The sequence below is a fragment of the Bos indicus genome, chromosome X, assembly GCF_029378745.1.
Source record: "Bos indicus isolate NIAB-ARS_2022 breed Sahiwal x Tharparkar chromosome X, NIAB-ARS_B.indTharparkar_mat_pri_1.0, whole genome shotgun sequence".
NCBI classification, from domain to species: Eukaryota; Metazoa; Chordata; class Mammalia; order Artiodactyla; family Bovidae; genus Bos; species Bos indicus.
The window spans coordinates 120721586-120742256 of record NC_091789.1 but is presented as its reverse complement, the minus strand read 5'-3'; the positions used below and the strand labels follow the sequence as shown (position 1 = coordinate 120742256).

Below are 20671 nucleotides of genomic sequence, written 5' to 3'. Positions count from 1 at the left end.
CATATGTCCCCTCCCTTTTGAACCACCCTCCCATCTCCTTCCCCTTCCCACCCCTCTAGGTTGATACAGAGCCCCTGTTTGAGTTCCGTGAGACATACAGCAAATTCCCATTGACTGTCTATTTTACGTATGGTAATATAAGTTTCCATGTTACTCTTTCCATACATCTCACCCTCTCTTCCCCTCTCCCCATGTCCATAAGTCTGTTCTCTATGTCTGTTTCTCCATTACTGCCTTGCAAATAAATGCTTCAAGACCATCTTTCTAGATTCCATATATATATATATATGTGTGTGTGTGTGTGTGTGTGTGTGTGTGTGTGTGTGTTAGTATATGATATTTATCTTTCTCTTTCTGACTTACTTCATTCTGTATAATAGGCTCTAGGTTCATCCACCTCATTAGAACTGACTCAAATGTGTTCCTTTTTATGGCTGAGTAATATTCCATTGTGTATATGTACCATAACTTCTTTATCCATTCATATGTCAGTGGATATCTAAGTTGCTTTCATGTTCTAGCTATTGTAAATAGTGCTGCAATGAACAATGGGATACATGTGTCTTTTTCAGTTTTAGTTTCCTCAGGACGTATGCCTAGGAGTCGGATTGCTGGGTCATATGATGGTTTTATTCCTAGTTTTTAAAGGAATCTCCATACCATCTTCCATAGGGGCTAACACCCCCCCACCCATTGTTTTCTTTAAATGTCCTTTTTCTCATCTCTTTGATGTGATTTGTGATTTTAGTGTTAAATTTTTCTTTTTTGGAGTTTTTCATCTCTCTTGAGCCAGATATTCATTTTAGGTATAAGCCTTATTTATTAGTTAACTGTTGCTGCATAACAATACTACCACTGATGCAAGTGGCTTAAAACCATACCCATTTATTACCTTACAGTTTTCATGGGTCAGGATTCCGTGCAAAGCTTAGCTGGATCCTCTACTCAGGGTCTTACTGGGCTGCAGTCAAGATTTAGACTGAGATTGCACAAGGTGTAGATTGAGGTTGCAGTCTCATCTAAGACTCCATCTGTTTCTAGGTTCACTCAGGTTATTGACCAAATTTAGTTCCTTGTGGTTGTAGGACTGGAGGTTTCAGTTTCTTACTAGCAGTCAGCAAGAGGCTGCCCTCAGCTCCTAGAGGCCACCTGCAGTTCCTTCCTATGTGAGGACTTAATACCAGCAAGGCGGGGAGAGAGTCCAGAAAACATGTGTGATAATGTTATGCAACGTAATCACATACATATTGCCACATACATCCTGTCATGTTTGACAGGTCCTGTTGGTTAAAAGCAAGTCATAGATCCCACCTTACTTAAAGGGAAAGCATCATGGAAGAGCATGAATAGCAGGAGTTGAGGATCATGGGAGCCTGTAAACATTGTTTATGGACTTTTCTAATGTACTTTCTTAGAAAGTATACTTTCTTTATATATATATATATATATTTATATATATATATATATAAATTTATTTATTTTAATTGGAGGCTAATTACAGTATTGTATTGGTTTTGCCATACATCAACATGAATCTGCCACAGGTGTATAATTTCTGACAAATGAGTGCTTTTAATTTTAATTCTCTAACTTGTTACCAAAGTATTAATGATACAGATTACATTTCAAAAATGCTTCCCCAATTCACCTCTCTGCTCCTGTTGTCTTCTCTTTGCAATTACAAATGCTGTAGTTAGATTTTTGCATTTGTAATCATATATAAATTAAGTACAGTATTAATTATATAGTGTTGTGTATTACTGTAGCATACACACAACTATTTCCTGTGCCTAATGGTTGATTTTGAGCACTTTAAGGATAACCTAAAGTTTACATAATTTTTCTCCACATGTACTGATTTTAACCATAACTGCATTGTGAGACACATCCTACATCCTGAAATAATCTACTTTATAATACTGTTCATGGCAGTAACATTCATCTCAAGGAACTTTAGAGGGAACGTATGTTTGCCTGCCATGACATTATATCGGAGCTACCTGGTTATTTTTAATCTAATCTTCACATAGCCTTTTCCTTAGCTTTTCACTTTCCAGGCTGTTTGTCTAGTTTTGAGTAATTTATTTCTCTTGTCCATTTATCATTGAACTTCTTTTTACCCATTTCTATTATGTTTTTCTTTGTGCACGCTCAGTCACTCAGTCGTATCGGACTCTTGGCAACCCTATGAACCTTAGCCCGCTAGGCTCCTCTGTCCATTGGATTTCCCAGGCAAGAATACTGGAGTGAGTTGCCATTTACTTCTCTAGGGGATCTTCCCAACCCAGGGATTGAACCCATGTCTCTGGCATTTCAGGTGGATTCTTTACCGCTGAGCCACTGGGAAAGCCCTCTCATTTCTATTATGTTTTACACCTCAGTTAGGCTTCTGTGTAGCTTTCCCAGTGGATCGTGACTTAGAATAAGAGTTGATTCATATTTTTAGTTGATGAGCTGAAGTATTGAATCTTTATATTTATGATATAATTGACAGTAACTTATTTGATCACAAGTAGACAGTCACCTTCTATCTATCATTTTAGGTTTCCATTCCTGTACTCTTTTCCCTGCCCATCTTCAAAGCATTATAACACTTTCCAATTTATCTCCTGCCTTTGGATTCAGAAGACTACATCTTTTGTGAATTTGGAGGTTTCTCTTATTTTTATTAATTTGTAAAGAGCTATACCAAGTATTATATCATGATACCAAAATTATATACTTATTTCAGATAAGTGTTTTTCATATTAAACCTACTTCTCTGCTCAACAATAGAACACTACTTTATACTCCTGATGACCAAAGTTAAAATAATTTTCTTCTGGAAGCTTGACAGTGGCTTTAAATAATGTCTTCAATAATGTTCTCAATCAGTTACCTTTAATGAAAATCTTGATTTTCCTTTTTTTATAACCACATTGCTTCCTCTGAAAAAAAAATTATCTGAGCGTGTAACATATTGCCCTCATTAGTGGAAAGGAGGTACACCAACATTTGATTTCCCAAAATATGAAGTTCCACTAGCTCATAGCCATAAGACCACTCCACTAGACTTCCAGCTTAATGGCTTTTTAAAATTCGTTGTTTACTCACCTAAAACCATTGGAAACATACACATTTCTTGGTTAGATGCCATGTAGGACCAGTGTCTTTTTGAGTGTGTAAGGAGAAAGAACATCTGTTTTTCCATGTAGATCTAGAACTGTGCTGTCCAGTATGGTAGCCACTAGCCACACCTGACTATTGAACACTTTGAATGTGGCTAGTCCAAATTGAAATGTGCTGTAAGTAGAAAATATATACCTGATTTCCAAGACTTAGTGAGTTTTATATATATATATATATATATATATATATATATATATATATATATATATATAAACATATCTCAATGTTTATATTGTTACATGTTGCAATGATAATATTTTTAATATATTGAGTTAAAATATAATTAATCTAACCTTTTTAACTATGGTAACTAAAAAAGTTAAATTATATCTGCAACTCACATTATATTTCTGTTAACAGCACTGGTCTAGAGAATCTTACGTGTTTTCTAGTCTTTGGCACTAGTATCTCTGAATTGTTTGCTTCCAAAGGATGTTTCAGAGTTGAATTGTCTCCAGAAGCAAAAAATGTACTTAGTTCTCCTTAATGGTCCTACTCTCTACCTAAGTATATAATATATCAAAGTTAGGAAGTGTATTCTTTGAGGAGAGGCATTGGGTTAGGGTCCCTTGTCAGATGTTTGCTAAATTGTTATTGTCCCACTTTTAAAATCTGGTTCTATCTTCACAGAGATGTCAAATCAGTTCCTCAAATGATTTTTATAGCTGAAAATTCACTGTGTAAAAAGAGCAACTGGTGTTTTGCCAGCTTTTCAGTAGAATATAGTGACTTGTTCTCATAGCAGCTATGAATGGTAGAATGTATTAATAGCAACATGTTCAGCGTCTAGTTTGTTTACATCCTGAAAACTGATGGCAAGAAGGGATAACCATTTGCAATTCAATTTACTGGGGATAGACAGGCAAGCAACGTATAAAAAAGTTCTGTTTCCTACACTTACTGTATTACCTGATGTTTTGGTTTGGAGTGATGCTATGGAAGTAATTTACATTAGTAATCTATATGAAAAACAAAACACAGAAGATGAACAAATGTGTATGAATGAAACATCAGAACCAAGAAACCTTTTTTGGAACTCCTAATGGTTTGTGCTAATACTTCTTTTGGCCCCAGAATCTTTTTTTTTTAATAAACAGCTTTATGGAGATGTCCTTCCCATATCACACAATTCACTCTTCTAAAAGTGTATGATTCAGTGGTTTTTAGTATGTTCACAGAGTTTTGCAGTCATCACAACAGTCTAAATTGAGAACATTTTTATTTCCCCAAAGACTAACTCCATCACCTCAACCCTAGGCAAGCACTAGTCAACTTTGTGCCTATGGATTTGTGTACTGTGGACATTTCATATAAATTGAGTTATACAATATATGATCTTTCATTTAGCATGATGTTTTCAACATTCACCCATGTTGTAGCAGAATTTCATGTTTTTTCATGGTCAAATAATTTTCCAGTGTGTAGGTATACTACATTTATCCATACATCAGTCAATGGAATTTGGCTGATATGTTTTTTTAACACTTAAAGAACTAATGAAACTAGTATTTACATTCAGTAATAACTTTCCTGTATATTCCTGTATACTTCCTATATTAAGCCTCCTTGTAATTTCTTTAGGTAACTATTATTATAGTCATTACCATTATATAGGCAAATAAATGGAGTCTTGGAAAGCCCAACTAATTTACCTAAAATTATGAATCTATTAAGAAATAGAATTCAGCCTTAAACCCAGTTCATCTGACTCCAAATTGTATGTTTTCTTCCTTATTGCCACAGCCATACATTCCCCCTCCACTCCATCCCTTGGTGATTTTGTTGTAAAGAATAATTATTTTTTAATGAATTTTTATTGGGGTATAATCGCTTTACAATGCTGTGTTCGGAGAAGGCAATGGCACCCCACTCCAGTACTCTTGCCTGGAAAATCCCATGGGCAGAGGAGCCTGGTAGGCTGCAGTCCATGGGGTCGCTGAGGGTCAGACACAACTGAGCGACTTCACTTTCACTTTTCACTTTCATGCATTGGAGAAGGAAATGGCAACCCACTCCAGTATTCTTGCCTGGAGAATCCCAGGGACGGGGGAGCCTGGTGGGCTGCCATCTATGGGGTCTCACAGAATTGGACATGACTAAAGTGACTTAGCAGCAGCAGCAGCAGCTGTGTTAGTTTCTGCTGTATAGCAAAGTGAATCAGTTATACATATATCCGCTCTTTTAAAAATGTCCTTCTCGTTTAGGTTACCAAAGAGCATTTGGTAGAGTTCCCTGTGCTATACAGTTAGGTCCTCATTAGTTATCTAAGAATAATTACTTTGCAGTTAGCCTTCTTTGTTGACTTTTTTGTGTGTGGTTGCTAGATTTAATATACTGTTTAATTTGGGAAATGGGCTTAAAAAACTTTCAGGGTAACATTTCCCAATAACTTTGTGGCTACGATGGGAATGTGTTCTGGGTGATAATATACCATTGTCATTTAGCAACAGAACAATTGTTCAAGAAACAGATTGCTCAGCAGTGATGTCCATCTATGGGAACAGGTCCAAGGTCTACTGGAGGGCTCTCTTCTCTGCCTCATGAAAAATTTCTATAAAAACTTAGATAAAACCATGTTTATATTAAAAGACCTGGTTTATGACATTTGTAGAAGTCCCAAAGTTAAAATTTTTGAATTGTATCCATCTGGTAGAATCATACACAGACAATATGCTCAATAAGAACTTTATGTACTGATAACATATTTAATATATTCTCTCTCGGATTCCTTATTTTCCATAGGGTTCAGTAGCTATAGCTGGTGCTGTTATTCGCTGGCTTAGAGACAATCTTGGAATTATAAAAAGCTCCGAGGAAATTGGTGAGTATCTTCTAACAAAGGGCTGGAATCTAAATAATGAAAATTGTTAATATTTTACCCTTGCAGTCTGTTAATGCTTTGCCCTGTATTTGACATTAAACTATATGGATTCCTATTATGAGTTTGATTTATATATAAAAGACTCTTTGTGAAGATTTATAAAACAACAAATTGACATAATTAGTGGTGCTTATTCATAAACAGTCACGGTAAGGCATAAAAATTACCCAAGTGTAAAATTGAACACCGAAGATTGCCAGAATCTGCAGTTAAATTTATCTGATAAGAAAGAGCTTTAACTCTTATTAGAGTGAGAATTAAAACTCCAGAACCTGTAATTTAAATATTACTATGGCTATTTTCAAATGATAGGTAATTATTTTGAACTCCCTACCCACTCTCCTGCTTGTTTCATTTCACCTGAAGGTGAGATAATCAGGGACACATTTCTGATTAGGAATGCAGTGAAGGCCACTTCTTCATCTGCTAGTCAGCAACCTTAAAAATAGTGGAAACTGGGACTTCCTTGATGGTCCAGTAGTTAAGAATCCGCCTGCCAATGCAGGGGACACAGGATCAATCCTTGGTCCAGGAACTAAGATCCCACATGCCGTGAGGCATCTAAGCCCCTACCCCACTCCTACTGAGGCCACGTGCCCTGGAGTTTGTGCTCCACAACAAAAGAAGCCACTGCAATGAGAAACCTGTGCCCCATGTCTAGAGAGCAGCTCCCAGGCATTACAACTAGAGAAAGCCTGTGCACAGCAACGAAGACCCAGCACATCCGAAAATAAATTAAATATTTTTTAAAAAATAGTGGAAATGAGCTACAATACCTTAACAAAACGAATCCAGTTCCTTTCATTCTTGGACTGGGTTATATTTTGTAAAGGAGAAATTTGCTTTTGTTGCTCCTCATATTCTGCTACAATTAGCAACATTTTGCTGTACTGCATATTAGGAAACCAAAAGTCCTGTCCTAATATTTTAAACATGTGTGCTTGTTGATGAAAAGAAGTAGTATATATTGGAATGATTTTTTGTGTGTTTTTTTTTTTGTTGTTGTTGTTGTTGTTGTTTGTTTTTAACGTTAGAAAAACTTGCTAAAGAAGTAGGTACTTCTTATGGCTGCTATTTCGTCCCAGCATTTTCGGGGCTGTATGCACCTTATTGGGAGCCCAGTGCAAGAGGGTAAGAATTGAAAATAAGGTATGCTTTTGTCTGTCTTGATTTATTTACTATATTAGCTAAAAACTTATTGGTTGATAGTTTTCTATTTTCAAATGATTTTGAAGTATGGAGGAAACCTTTTATCCTTGGGAAGTATAATTTTAGAACCTTTAAACTCCAAGAAGTTGGGACTTCCCTGGCTGTCCAGTGGTTAGGACTCCACGCTTCCACTGCAGGAGGCATGGATTCGATGCCTGGTTGAGGAACTAAATTACTGCACTGCATGCCCCATGGCATGATATAAAGAAGAACTCCAGGGACTTCCCTGGTGGTTCAGTGGCTGGAACTCTGCCCTCCCTCCCAATTCAGGGCACCTGGGTTCTAGATCCCACCTGCCACAACTAAGACCTGGTTCAGCCAAATCAATAAATAAATACTAGAAAAAATTCCACAAAGTTATGTCATCTCACAATAAGCCCTGGCTATATTCCTATTTATGTTAGTATTATTATCTTTTATCTTCAAGGCACCTGTAAGTTATGTATCAAAAGGCTATCATCTAGATGAATATTGATTTGGTTTTATATTATTGTCATCTATTCAGATAGATCATGAACTTTTTCATATGTGGATGCAACATTGTAGACTATAAGGATTTTGCCAGCTACTTAATGTTTGTGTCCAGTTTTGGCTTTTTAATGTCTTTTTCCCCCCATACACTTCTATGTACCAAATTCAACCTTTCCATATTTAGAACATTCCCGATTAATGACTCATTTATTCTGCTCTAATCTTAAAAATCTTTGTGTGTATTTTTAGGATCATCTGTGGGCTCACTCAGTTCACCAATAAATGCCATATTGCTTTTGCTGCATTAGAAGCTGTTTGTTTCCAAACTCGAGAGGTAATCAATATGGGCCTTTTTCCTGTATTTAATCCATGTTTATTATTCCTATACAAATTTTATATATATATATATGCCAGAAATTTATGAAAATTTAATAAGCTTGTTCTTGTTGTTCAGTCAGTAAGTCGTGTCTGACTCTTTGTGACCCCATGGACTGCAGCATGCCAGGCTTCCCTGTCCTTCACCATCTCCAGAGTTTGCTCAAACTCATGTCCATTGAGTCAGTGATGCCATCTAACCATCTCATCCTCTGCTGCCCCCTTCTGTTCTTGCCCTCAATCTTCCCAGCATAATCAGAAATTAAGCCTGGGGACTTCCCTAGCAGTCCAGTGATTAAGACTTCATGTTTCCACTGCAGTGGGCACGGGTTCCATCCCAGGTCAGGGAACTAAGATCCCATGGGCTGCACAGTAAGGCCAAAAGAAAAAAAAATTTTTAATTAAGCCTGCCTAAACAGTAATGTAATAAATGCAAGTTTGTTTTCTTTTCCCAGCTGTCATTACTCTCTAAGTTCCTGTTAGCTGCTGGGCACTGGGCATTTTACAGTTGAGGGGATGCTGAGTGACACATATTAGGCAAAGGATTTGAATAGCAGCACAAACATAGACACCACGGCAGGAAATCAGGGTGCAAAATAGAGTTGTCTGGCTTGCCTGGATATAGAGGTGAGTGCAGAGGAGTGGTAAGAGAAAAGGTTGGTGGTAACCAGACCAAGGAAGACCTAGAAGAAATCTCTTTTTTCCTTCTGTAGGCTTTGGGGAGCTTTTGCGTGTTTTTAAGTAGAAGATGACTATTTTCTGAGATATTACTGTGTGGTACTTTGATGATGTTCATTGCATTGTTTTTTTTTTTTTTTTTTTTTTTTTCAGATTTTGGACGCCATGAACCGTGACTGTGGAATTCCACTCAGCCATTTGCAGGTAGATGGTGGAATGACCAACAACAAAATCCTTATGCAGTTACAAGCAGACATTCTGTATATTCCAGTAGGTCAGTAAACCCTCATTCCTTCAAACCCCAATAGTCAAAAGTTTTTTTTGAAGAACTGATTTTTCAGGCATATGTAATTGCTAAGATAGTGATGTTGTTCGCTCCCCTCAGTGAAACCATCCATGCCTGAAACAACTGCTCTGGGAGCCGCCATGGCTGCAGGGGCTGCAGAAGGGGTTGGCGTCTGGAGTCTGGAGCCTGAGGACTTGTCGGCTGTCACAATGGAGCGATTTGAACCTCAGATCAACGCTGAGGGTACTTTTATTTATTTTTTTATTGAGGTAGAGTTGATTTCTAACACAATGTTGTGTTAGTTCCAGCAGTACAGCAAAGTGATTCAGTTATATATACTATGTTTTTCAGATTCTTTTCCCTTATAGGTTATTACATAATATTGAGTATAGTTCCCTGTGCTCTACAGTTATCTTTTTCAGTGAGGGTACTCGTAAAGACTGAAGATTGGTGTACTGTGAAAAGGGAGAGAGAGTTTGGTGGTTTAGTCACAAATCAAGAAATGAAATAAGATTGCAAATGTGAAGGTAATTTCATATTCAGCTGCTAAACATATTTGGCTTCATATCTGAATGAATGTAAATAAGAGAAATAGTTCCCTATTTAAAAAAAAAAAAAACCACAAATTTCTATAATCACTTTTTTACCATTCACTTCTACTGTTTATAGTCTCTTCATGTACGAGGATAACACTGCCACATTATCAGTTTTATTAATAGCCTGTTAGTGTAACCTTTTCTGACAGTGACAAGGGAGATATATAGACCACTGACCCATCATGTCTGCATTGGGTCCTCTTTAGTGCCAATGACCAGTTTTAGGACAGGATTAACTTGGCTAAGGACCATTCTGGTAACTTTTAAGCACAGCAGGGCTAGCCTGACAAAAGCAGCAACAATTTAAATCAATGAGCATTAAATATTTGACTCACTGTTGTAACAAACAAAACTAAGCCACAAGCCAGACCAATAGACTGTCCCGCCAGGCTCCTCTGTCCATGAACTATTCCAGGCAAGAATACTGGAGTGGGTTGTCAGTTCCTCCTCCAGGGGATCTTCCAGACCCAGGGATCAAATCCATGTCTTTTGCATCTCCTGCATTGGCAGGCAGATTCTTTACCACTGCGCCACCTGGGAAGCCCCAATACCTGTAATTAAGTTTGTGTACAGAAGTCAGGTTTTATATATTCAATTTGGTTTTAAACCTTTTTAAAAAGCTGTGTATAAAATGGTATCATAGAGTCCAAAAGACTGTTCTATACATCTCTGTCTCTTTTGCTGTCTCATACAGGGTTATGTTGATGTATGGCAAAACCAATACAATACTGTAAAGTAATTAGCCTCCAATTAAAATAAATAAATTTATATTTTTAAAAAATGGCATCATAGTGGATTTTGTGGTGGTTCAGATGGTAAAGAATCTGCCTGCAATGTGGGACACCTGGGTTTGATCCCTGGGTTGGGAAGATCCCCTGGAGAAGGGAACAGCTACCCACTCCAGTATTCTTGCCTGGAGAATTCCATGGACAGAGGAGCCTGGCAGGCTACAGTGCATAGGGTGACAAAGAGTTGGACATAACTGAGCAATTTACTTTCCAAGGTCCTCTGCCCTCCCCCAAAGAGAAAGCAGATCAAATAGGATTCTCCTTTCTAATTCATCACCACCTGCTTGTGAATGACCTGGTCTTAGCAGATAGCCTGTCTCCGCATCTCCTTTCATTTTGCAGACCAGGCTGAATTTCCCTCCAACTTCCACACAAGCTTCTCTCTGCAGTCACTGGCAGTCTTTGGCAACCATACTGGGATCTGAGTCCTGGTAAAGCTCCATGTCAGTTAAATACAGTGTAACAAGCGTCAGTTTAATAAGTGAAACAATTTATCAAGAATGATGAGTGAATATAAGTATAGTACTTAGAACATCTTAGTAAACTTTCTTTTTTAAAAAACTTTTTATTTTGTATTGGAGTATAGTAACTAACAGTTGTTATTGATAGTTTTAGGTGTACAGCAAAGTGACAGCCATGCATATGAAAGTGAAAGTCACTCAGTCATGTCCAACTCTTTGCGACCACATGGACTGTACAGTCCGTGGAATTCTCCAAGCCAGAATACTGGAGTGGGTAGCTGTTCCCTTCTCCAGGGGATCTTCCCAACCCAGGGATCGAACCCAGGTCTCCCACATTGCAGGCGGATTCTTTACTGTCTGAGCCACCAGGGAAGTCCAAGAATACTGGAGTGGGTAGCCTATCCCTTCTTCAGTGGATCTTCCCAGTCCAGGAATCAAACTGGGGTCTCCTGGCAGATTATTCCATACATATACATGTATCCATTCTCCCCCAGACTCCCCTCCCATCCAGTCTGCCACATAACATTGAGTAAACTGCCTTTCTTATGTATGGTTTTCCTACCTTCTATTTCTAGAAAGTGAAATTCGTTATTCTACATGGAAGAAAGCTGTGATGAAATCAATGGGTTGGGTTACAACTCAGTCTTCAGAAAGTGGTAAAAATGTTTTTATTGTTATTGCCACTTTGTCCTAGTATGTTAAATAGCTTAAGTATCTGTTTATACTTAGCAAGGCTGCTCTGAAGAATAGCATTATGATATGCTCATAGTTTCTAACATTTTGAAAACACTTTAAAGTTCTAAACATAAAATGTAAATTATCAGATCGATGTATGTGCTTAACTCCTGTCCTGCCATACCTTTCCTTATTAGTTTATTCCTGGTTGATTAGTTTATTCCTTTGATTGATAACTTAATTTTCTAAAAGTAAAAGTATTTCTAGTTTCTTCCTAATGAAAAAAAAATCAACTAAACTGTTTTTTTTTTTTTCCTCTTCGTGACTGACTTTGCCTTTTTGGGGGGCTGTCTTCATGACTTGAACCGACCAAAAGCTATATTGATTTCAGAATACATTTCACTACTTCCTAGACTGCCCCCAAGTCCTTAGTGAGTGTATGTTGTAAGAATTCATTGAAATCAGAGGAAGAAAAGTACCAAACATAGTAAATTAGAAATGTCATAATTGGGAAATGTTCTTGGCAGAAATTAGAGGATTTTTGTTTTTAATCACTTAGGTGGGAAAGGTATCTACCATAAATAAAATATTTAGTTGTAAACAGCTCTGAGCTGCCTTTAATATTGAAACAGCCTTTAACATACCTTTAATATGGCTTGATAATCCTTTGCTAAATACAAGATTTGGAATTTAATGAATGAAACAATGGCCAATAATATTTTGAAGCATATAGTTTAAGAGAGAAGAGTTTATAAATGAAATATAGCCTGCCTTCCAACCCCAAAGTGAGTATAGAACCACTTTTTAAAAAAATTATTTATTTATTGGCTGCACCGGTGCTTAGTTGCAGCATGTGGGATCTAGTTCCCTGTCTAGGGGTCAAACCCAGGCTCCCGTCATTAGGAGCCCAGAGTCTTAGCCACTGGATCACCAGGGAAGTCCCAAGAACCACTTTTAATGTATCTAGCTTTTCAGACGGAGAAGGCAATGGCACCCCACTCCAGTACTCTCACCTGGAAAATCCCATGGATGGAAGAGCCTGGTGGGCTGCAGTCCATGGGGTCGCTAAGAGTCGGACATGACTGAGCGACTTCACTTTCACTTTTCACTTTCATGCATTGGAGAAGGAAATGGCAACCCACTCCAGTGTTCTTGCCTGGAGAATCCCAGGGACGGCGGAGCCTGGTGGGCTGCCATCTATGGGGTTGCACAGAGTCGGACATGACTGAAGCGACTTAGCAGCAGCAGCAGCTTTTCAGAGAAGCTTCTGGGATCATCCTGTTTCTACTTGAAGCTTTTGTTTATTCTCCTAAATAAGCTTTAGGCTTAATATCCATTGTCTTTAAATCTTTTGTTCTGAGACCCACCTTTCTTTCTAAGATGGTGACAAAGCCTTTCTTGCTAAGACTGTTTGCAGTTTTGAGACCTTTTATAGTTAAACTTCTCAATCATAGGTATTTTTTGTAGCACAGTGCTAGTTGCTTTGAAGGATGCAATAGCCGTGCACTCTGATTTATTTTCTGGTTGCCATCAATTAAAAGCTGATGAAAATGAGTTCTGTGATTTCTTTGACTAGTTGTATTTTTTTTAATGGCATAGAAACTTCCCTGGCAGTCCAGTGGTTGAGACTCCAAACTTCCAATGCATGGGGCACAGGTTCATCTCTGGTCAGTGAACAAGATCCCGCATGCTCCCCAAAAATAAATAAATAAAATGTATTTTATTTATTTTATGGCCAAAAAAATATTATATGGCCAAATAAATAAATAAAATGGCACAATTCAACCTGTTCCCCTCCCTCGCCATATCCGCCTCCATGTCAATGCCACACGTACTTCTTCCTTACTTGCAGTTGAGGATATAATTTTAATTGCCAAGTTTCCACAAAGCCAATTGATCATTTTCTGTTTGCTTTACCTTATTGTCAGGGAACGTAAAATGCCAAGAAAAAGTGAATGAAAGAAAATTACACGATTTTTTTGTTTCTGCCTTCAGAATTGATGATAAAATAATTTGATTTTTTGAGAGCTTTCGATTTTTCAAACTTGGTGTTTGTTTCAGTTAGGCTGCAGTGTATTTAAGGCAAACTGTGAAAACGATTTGTAGTAGATTTATGAAAAGCACTCATGTACAACATTTTGAGAGTCTCTAAAACTGTATAATAATCCAGATAACAATATTCAATTAGTGAAATGCTGATTGTTCCTCAACCAATGTAAGCTATGTAATAATAGTACAGATAGAATCCTATTTTGATGATCTCATAAGGCTATTCAAATTGCTACCTGGCCTCTTACCCTCCTTAAATAGTTTTAATTTATGGGAAGAATATTATGTTAGCTTAATTTCCAAAGCATATTGCCAATTTTGAAGCATTCATATTTATTTTCTTGTTTGTAACTATATTTGAATGGAGTGTAAAGAATTTTTAACATACATTTAATATGTTTAAAATGTAGAAATGATTGGAGATTTAATATTTTTTGGAGAGAGCTTATGATAAATAATGACTTCATGACTTTGTACTCCAAACCCACCAAAATAACATTTTTTTTTCAAAAAGTGTTAAATGTTCAAGATACATAATGTTTAAATTCAAGAAAAGCCTATGTCTGTATCTATCTAGCTATTCTTTAAAGGAAATGTTTTTAATCAGGTTAGAAAATATCAAAACAATTGTGTTCTCAGACAATATTTTAAATATAGATAATACAGTTTAGTTTTTAAATTATATAGTAACATTACTTTTCAGGTTCATTTTGTTATACCAACTGTGTGTAAAAAAGAAAATGAAACCAACAGGGTTTGAAATTCATTTTCAAACTAATGAATTGGACTAATATAACTCTTCTCTGATAGCCAAAGGATCTATAATTTTAATCTGGATGGGGAATGGTATTGCTCACTTAGTATCTTTTGGGAAAGAACCAAGAAAGCTAAAATCAGCAGCCTCCCAAAAAGAAAGTTCTCCTTCAGCTTTCTTTGGCTTTGCCAGTGGAAGGTTTATGTTGGTCTATATGCTCTATGTTCTTGCTGTTTGTGGCATGCTATCTGTATTGTTTGTTAACTGTCATAAGCCCTCAATTTTGATTCTGGTTTTGATTTAAAGTAATAACTCTTTGCTAGCTTTTATGAATATACTATTTTTATAACTTTTTTTTGCTATCATGTGATTCTTAACACAAATATTGTAATTATGTGTCTCTCTTTTGGTTTGCTTGACTGGAATTCCCTCCTACTCGGATGACAACAGGTGACCCTAGTATCTTCTGTAGTCTGCCCTTGGGCTTTTTTATAGTGAGTAGCGTGGTAATGTTAATCGGAGCAAGGTACCTCTCAGGTCAGTTCCTCTTTAAATTAGACAATTATATGAGTTAGCATTAATGTATTTGTGTATAAATGAACAGAAAGTTTTCAGTATTTTTCCTTCTTCCTGTTCTTAGGAACCTGGAAAATCTGTTGAAGGTCTAGTTAATAGACCATTTAATTCAGAATTAAGGACTGTGACTCTGCTTTTATTCTCTTTGATTTTTAGTAGATGATTTTCTTTGAGGGGCTACATTCTGCTGGCACGTGCAGCAGTAAGCACAAGTACTACTGTTCATGCTTAAATGAAAGGATGTTCAGAGTGGTAGATGAAATGTATAGTATTTGAAATCAATTGAACTGTCTTTCAAATGTACTTAAGTTGTTTTTCATACTTATGAAAATCTGCTACAGAAGTCTTAATATTTCAATCCTGGTAAGACTTTTGGCCAGAGTATGTTAGCAGAGTTTCTGTAAAACTCTAAACCTGGGGAAATTTATTGTCACTTTTATTTTAGTTAAGAGAATACATTGGTGAACTGAAATTTTTTTTAAATTATTGCTGAAATAAATTGGTGAAATTCAAACTGAATTATTATTTTTGCATATTCTGAATATTCTTATAATAGTAAAATTGCTCAGTACATTATAAAACTCACTGCGTAACCAGCATTAATTTAAATATAATAATCATTTTTGGAAGTTGTTCCTGATGATAGTTCAGTTTTTCTTCAAATTATTGGCCTAAATGGAAATGACGTATTTCATGTTGCTAAGAAAGTGAAACATTTAAAAAAATCTTAATTAGGGAGTTGGATTATTTCTCTTAATTAATTACAAGATGACCTGGGTTTAAAATGTAAAAAATTTTTATATATATGGGAGAACATCTGTTTTTAGAAGTCTGACAAGCATTAATCAGATTGGCATCATCACTAAAGCACTATATATAAATATAGAATGAAAAGTTATTTATATTAGAAAGGGAATAAAAATTATCTACATTAGCAGAACATTAAATTATCTTTTAAATCATGATAAAATTTCAGTTATGTGCATGAAAATTTAAAATTAGATTTACCATTTTCTGTATTCTTCATGTTTATAATAAATTTGTTCAAATATTTTTCTTCCGTAATAACCATTCCTTATGTTGGTATTAGTGCTTTACATACTACAAAAGGCTTCTGTATACATAAATCTGTACAGAATTAGCAGATGCTTATTTTCTTCTGCTTCTCAGGAATGTTTGGTGGAAGTGTCTGAGTATTTCCCAGAAGAACTGTAATTTAATTTTTTTTTAATTCTGTTTTAGAAAAAGTTCTATTTTTTTCTTTATCCTGAGGTTTTTGTTTTGTTTTGTTTTTGGCTGCATTATGGTGGTCTGGAAGAGAAAAGAAAATAGCATTGCAGCTGAATATTTTCATTGATATTTTTTTCCCTTCTGTTTCCCTTTGATACCAGTACAGAATGAAAAAGCTTGGTCTTTAAAAAAATAGGATATATAACATATCTCTAAGCTGAAGGATACAGTAAATGTCCAAATTCCTAGACTTCCAAAATACATATGATTGCCATCTTTAGGATCTCTCTTGGTAACATATACTGAGATTTGAGAAAAATTGGAATGACTTTTCTTGGTAAACAGTTAGCAGTAGTGTTCATTTGCTAATTTTGAAATTGGCCCAGTTATATTTGTTGCATTTTACCTGTGAAGCAATATTTAGGAACCATATGGAATTTCTAGCTCAATAATGATTGAATCATCTTCATTGCTTTAACTCCTAAATTGCATGTATATTATTATTGACATATATGATTTTTGTCCAATTTTAGGTATGCCGTAAATACTACCAACTCATGGATTCCAAAGATGCGAGCTCTTTACCTATGGAGAGAATCCAGTGATTCAGTCTCTTAATGTGACGACACTATTCATAAACTGATTTTATTTATAAGCCACTTGCTGCATGATCCTCCAAGTAGACCTGTGGCTTGAAATAAAGAAAATGCAGCAGAAAGAATGCTATAGAAACATTGGGTGTTTTTTTTTAACAGCACTAGTTAAGATTGGACCAGCCGCCTTTGGGGCTGACCCCCTCCTTTGCAATCATTTCCTGCCTCATTTCCTGTAAGATCTAGAAAGAATTCATATCCTGTCCATTGGAATTTTTTATCACATATATTCAGACTCTTATGGGCCAGGATTTGATTCCTGCACTACACACACTTCATTAAGGGGCTATTACTAACCGGCTAAAAATCTGTGATTTTTTGTTTGCTTCTTTTTAACAGACTCCCCTACCCAAAGTCCTCTTTTCTGCTTATTAGGGAGACCACAACATCTTCACTAAATGTTTAAATGGAAGCCTCTACTAAATTCTTAAAATAGAAATTTAGTACCCTCATTCCTTAGGCATTTTTCTAAAAAGTATTTGCCAAAACTGAAAATTCTTCATGTATTTTACATGGTCTCACTAATTATACTGAATTGCTGCTATCTGGATCTTATAGGGAAGAACACTTTCCTTTCTTTTCTCGTTCATCTCTCTTTTTTATATTTTTTACATTGTGTATAACATACATGCCTCTATATTTTGTATAATGAGGGTAGCCCATTTATAAATTAAGAATACATGTTCTCACTAATTACACTGAATTTCTGTCAGGATCTTATAGGGAAGAACACTTCCTTCTCTTTTCATCTCTCCTTTTTATATTTCTTACTTTGTATGTGTAACATACATGCATTTATATTTTATATACTGAGGGTAGCCCATTTATAAATTAAGAACACATTGTATTCAGTGGATTCTAATGGGGCTGGTCTTAAGTGGACCACTATGTGTATAAATATTTTGGGGAAAACAGCTGTATACATTTTTGGGCAATGGTTATACATATTATTTACCAGGAGAAGCTTTCTTGAAGAGCCAACATTTAAAATTTAAGTATATGTTCTATGTGAATAAAAGAAAATGTACTTTATTGTGACTATAATTTCTTATACCATACTTTTATATGCTAAAAAAAAACCTGTGGAATAGTATAGCAAATATTGTTTTCAAATACAAGCACTGAGTCCATATAAAGTTTGCTTTTCCTTTGACATATATTTAGATCTATTTAGGATCCTTTTGAGGGGATATCAAAAAAAGTTTACAAACTTAAGTAGAAAAAAAAAGCCAAGAATCTCTTTCCATCTAAGTGTGTTATAAATTGCTGATAAGTAATTAAAATTTCTATTTGAGATGATAATATGCTTATGGACATATTATTAATACAACAGAAAAATGGTTTAATTGATAGAAAAAGCTTCCAGTAAACCCAAGAATTTCCTTCTCGCTGCACCCACAACCAAGAAATTCTCAAAAAATTTATTGTGAGGCATTATAACAATTTACCTAACCTAGCTTCTCAATGTCAATTTTAAAATAATCTTAAGATTAATTTTTTTTACTACAAACAATAAAATACTGCCTCCTAATTATTTTCTTCAGTGATGAAAATGGAAAAATATTTATATATTTATATATATTAATATAAAAGGTTTTGTTTTGTTTGGAATGAATGGTAGTTTGCATTTTCAGTTCTGATTATGCTGTTTGTAAATTATTGAATCTGCTGGGTTTTATTGGTGCAGCTGCCACTTTAGTGACATAAATGTTACAGAAAGGTACTATGAAATTATTACTTTGTGGCAAGGACACTTTTAAACATCGTTTGTTTCTACAAAGGTAGTTTGAGTTAATGTAAATAACTGTGAAAATCATTGTTCCGATAATTTTAAGATTAATTAATTTTCTATAAATTGTGATATTTATAAATGTTTGAAATGATACACGTTGATATTTAATGATAAATTTACTTAAAATAAATTGACCCTCATTCTTACTTGCATTTCTCATTTACAGACTAGAACTTAGATCAAAGTTAATTGAGAAAGATGGTTCAGGAAACGTTCAGGAAACAGCTCAGCTGTTAGCCCTTGATAAGGCACACACTGAAGAATTAACCAACAGCTGAAGAAGCAGTTTCTGGGATGATGAGCACCTTACTTGTTCTGTCAAAAAAGACTACATTGCCCCATCTCAGCATCCAGAAAATGCCCCGGTGAGGTCAGCATCTGTTCTCAATAGGGTCTTGCAGTCATGGCTAACCATGACTTACTGGTTCCACTCTATGCTTCAGTTCCTCTCTACCTGGGTGAGTTGGTGGAGTCAAGTATGCCATTATTCTCTGAACTCAATCATCAACACCTCAATCTTCTGTTCTCCAGGTAATCAGTAACATAAATAATGCATTTTTGCTCCTGTAATAATATCTTAGAATTTTTTTTAGTGTGTTTCTTTTAAAATGCCTAAGTCTCAGTTCTTTGGCTTATAGGTATTTTGTATCCTGTGGGAATGAAGAATGATTGCAATTTAGGAGGAACCATGAAACAAAAGATGTCATAGCACAGACACTATAACAGCAATGGTAGTCAAGTAGGTAGTTTTTACCTCATAGTGTCTAATCATAAATAGAAGTGCAAAAATTACTATTTTTATAGCTTTAATAAGGTATAATTGATATATAGAAAACTGTACATATTTAAAGTATATACTTTGATGAGCTTGGACTTCATGCATACACCCATTATCCCATCACCAAAATCAAGGTTATAAACATACCAGTCACTTCCAAAAATTTCCTGGTGTCCCTTTTGCTTTCTGTGTTTGTATGTTTAAGAATGCTTAACATGAAATCTACCCTCTTAGATTTTTAAATGCACAATAGCGTATTGTTAACTATGGCACTAAAAGTTGTACAGCAATCTCTAGGACTTAATCATCTTGTGTAACTAACTTCATACCCATTGAACAATTCCCCATTTCCCCTCTCACCCCACCCCCTGCTAACCACCAATCTCCTATTTCTGTTTGACTTTTTAAGATTCCACACATAAAGTAAGATTACACAATATTTCTTTTTGTGTCCAGTTTATTTCACTTAGCATAATCTAAATTTGTACCAGTGTATCAAATTTGGTACATTGATGTTGCAAACAGTAGAATTTCCTTCTTTTTAAGGCTGATCAAGATTCCATTGTATGTATATACTACATTTTCTTTATCCATTCATCTGTCAATGGACATTTGGGTTGTATCTATATCTTGGCTGTTGTGAATAATGCTGCAGTGAACCTGGGAGCGTAGATATCCTGATTTCGATTCTTTGGGATATATACTCAAAAGTAGAATTGCTAGATCATATGGTAGTTCTATTTTTAATTTTTTGAGGAATCGTTCATACGGTTTTCCATAGTGGCTGCACCATTTTACATTCCCACCAACAGTGTAAAAGTGTTCCAAGAATTAGTTTTTAACTAGAACTTTGTAATAGCTTGTTTTAACTGTACTTTTTAAATAAGGAAGTTTACTTGATCTGTTCTTGCAACCTACAATTCATCAGGTCACATAATAGGCATTACTGGAAAACTGAGTGAGTTTCAAAACCAACTTGATTGCTACTTGATCTATACTTTATAGGTACATATCTTAGCTCTGGTCTTACGTTAAAGGATAAGATGTGTTAAGTATCACAGACAAAGAACTCTCACCAGTGTTTCTAAAGATTTCCTTGTCATCAGATTTAGTGAAAATGACCTAATAACTTAAATTTGGGGACTATAAAGATAAATATTCTGAGAAGCAGAAGATAGGTTAAAAACAAGTTGCTCATGTTAATTGGCTATACCCTAATATGAAATAAAAAGTTTTTTTACAAAGTTTTTA

General features: G+C 35.5%; 1 protein-coding gene across 5 annotated transcripts in view; it reads left to right on the top strand.

Annotated features, from left to right (window-relative positions):
- GK (glycerol kinase) overlaps positions 1–19859 on the top strand; it is a 77340-nt gene extending 57481 nt beyond the window's left edge. For 4 of the 5 annotated variants that reach the window (XM_070784068.1, XM_070784067.1, XM_070784071.1 and 1 more), the window contains 8 exons: positions 5911–5989; positions 7084–7180; positions 7979–8063; positions 8936–9056; positions 9168–9311; positions 11489–11569; positions 14842–14928; positions 16731–19859. In XM_070784068.1, the coding sequence (XP_070640169.1) occupies positions 5911–5989; positions 7084–7180; positions 7979–8063; positions 8936–9056; positions 9168–9311; positions 11489–11569; positions 14842–14928; positions 16731–16741 (705 nt within the window). In that variant the 3' untranslated portion in view covers positions 16742–19859. The remainder of the gene's footprint in view (positions 1–5910; positions 5990–7083; positions 7181–7978; positions 8064–8935; positions 9057–9167; positions 9312–11488; positions 11570–14841; positions 14929–16730) is intronic. The other variant, XM_070784070.1, reaches the window with a different exon arrangement.
- The last annotated feature ends 812 nt before the right edge of the window (positions 19860–20671 follow it).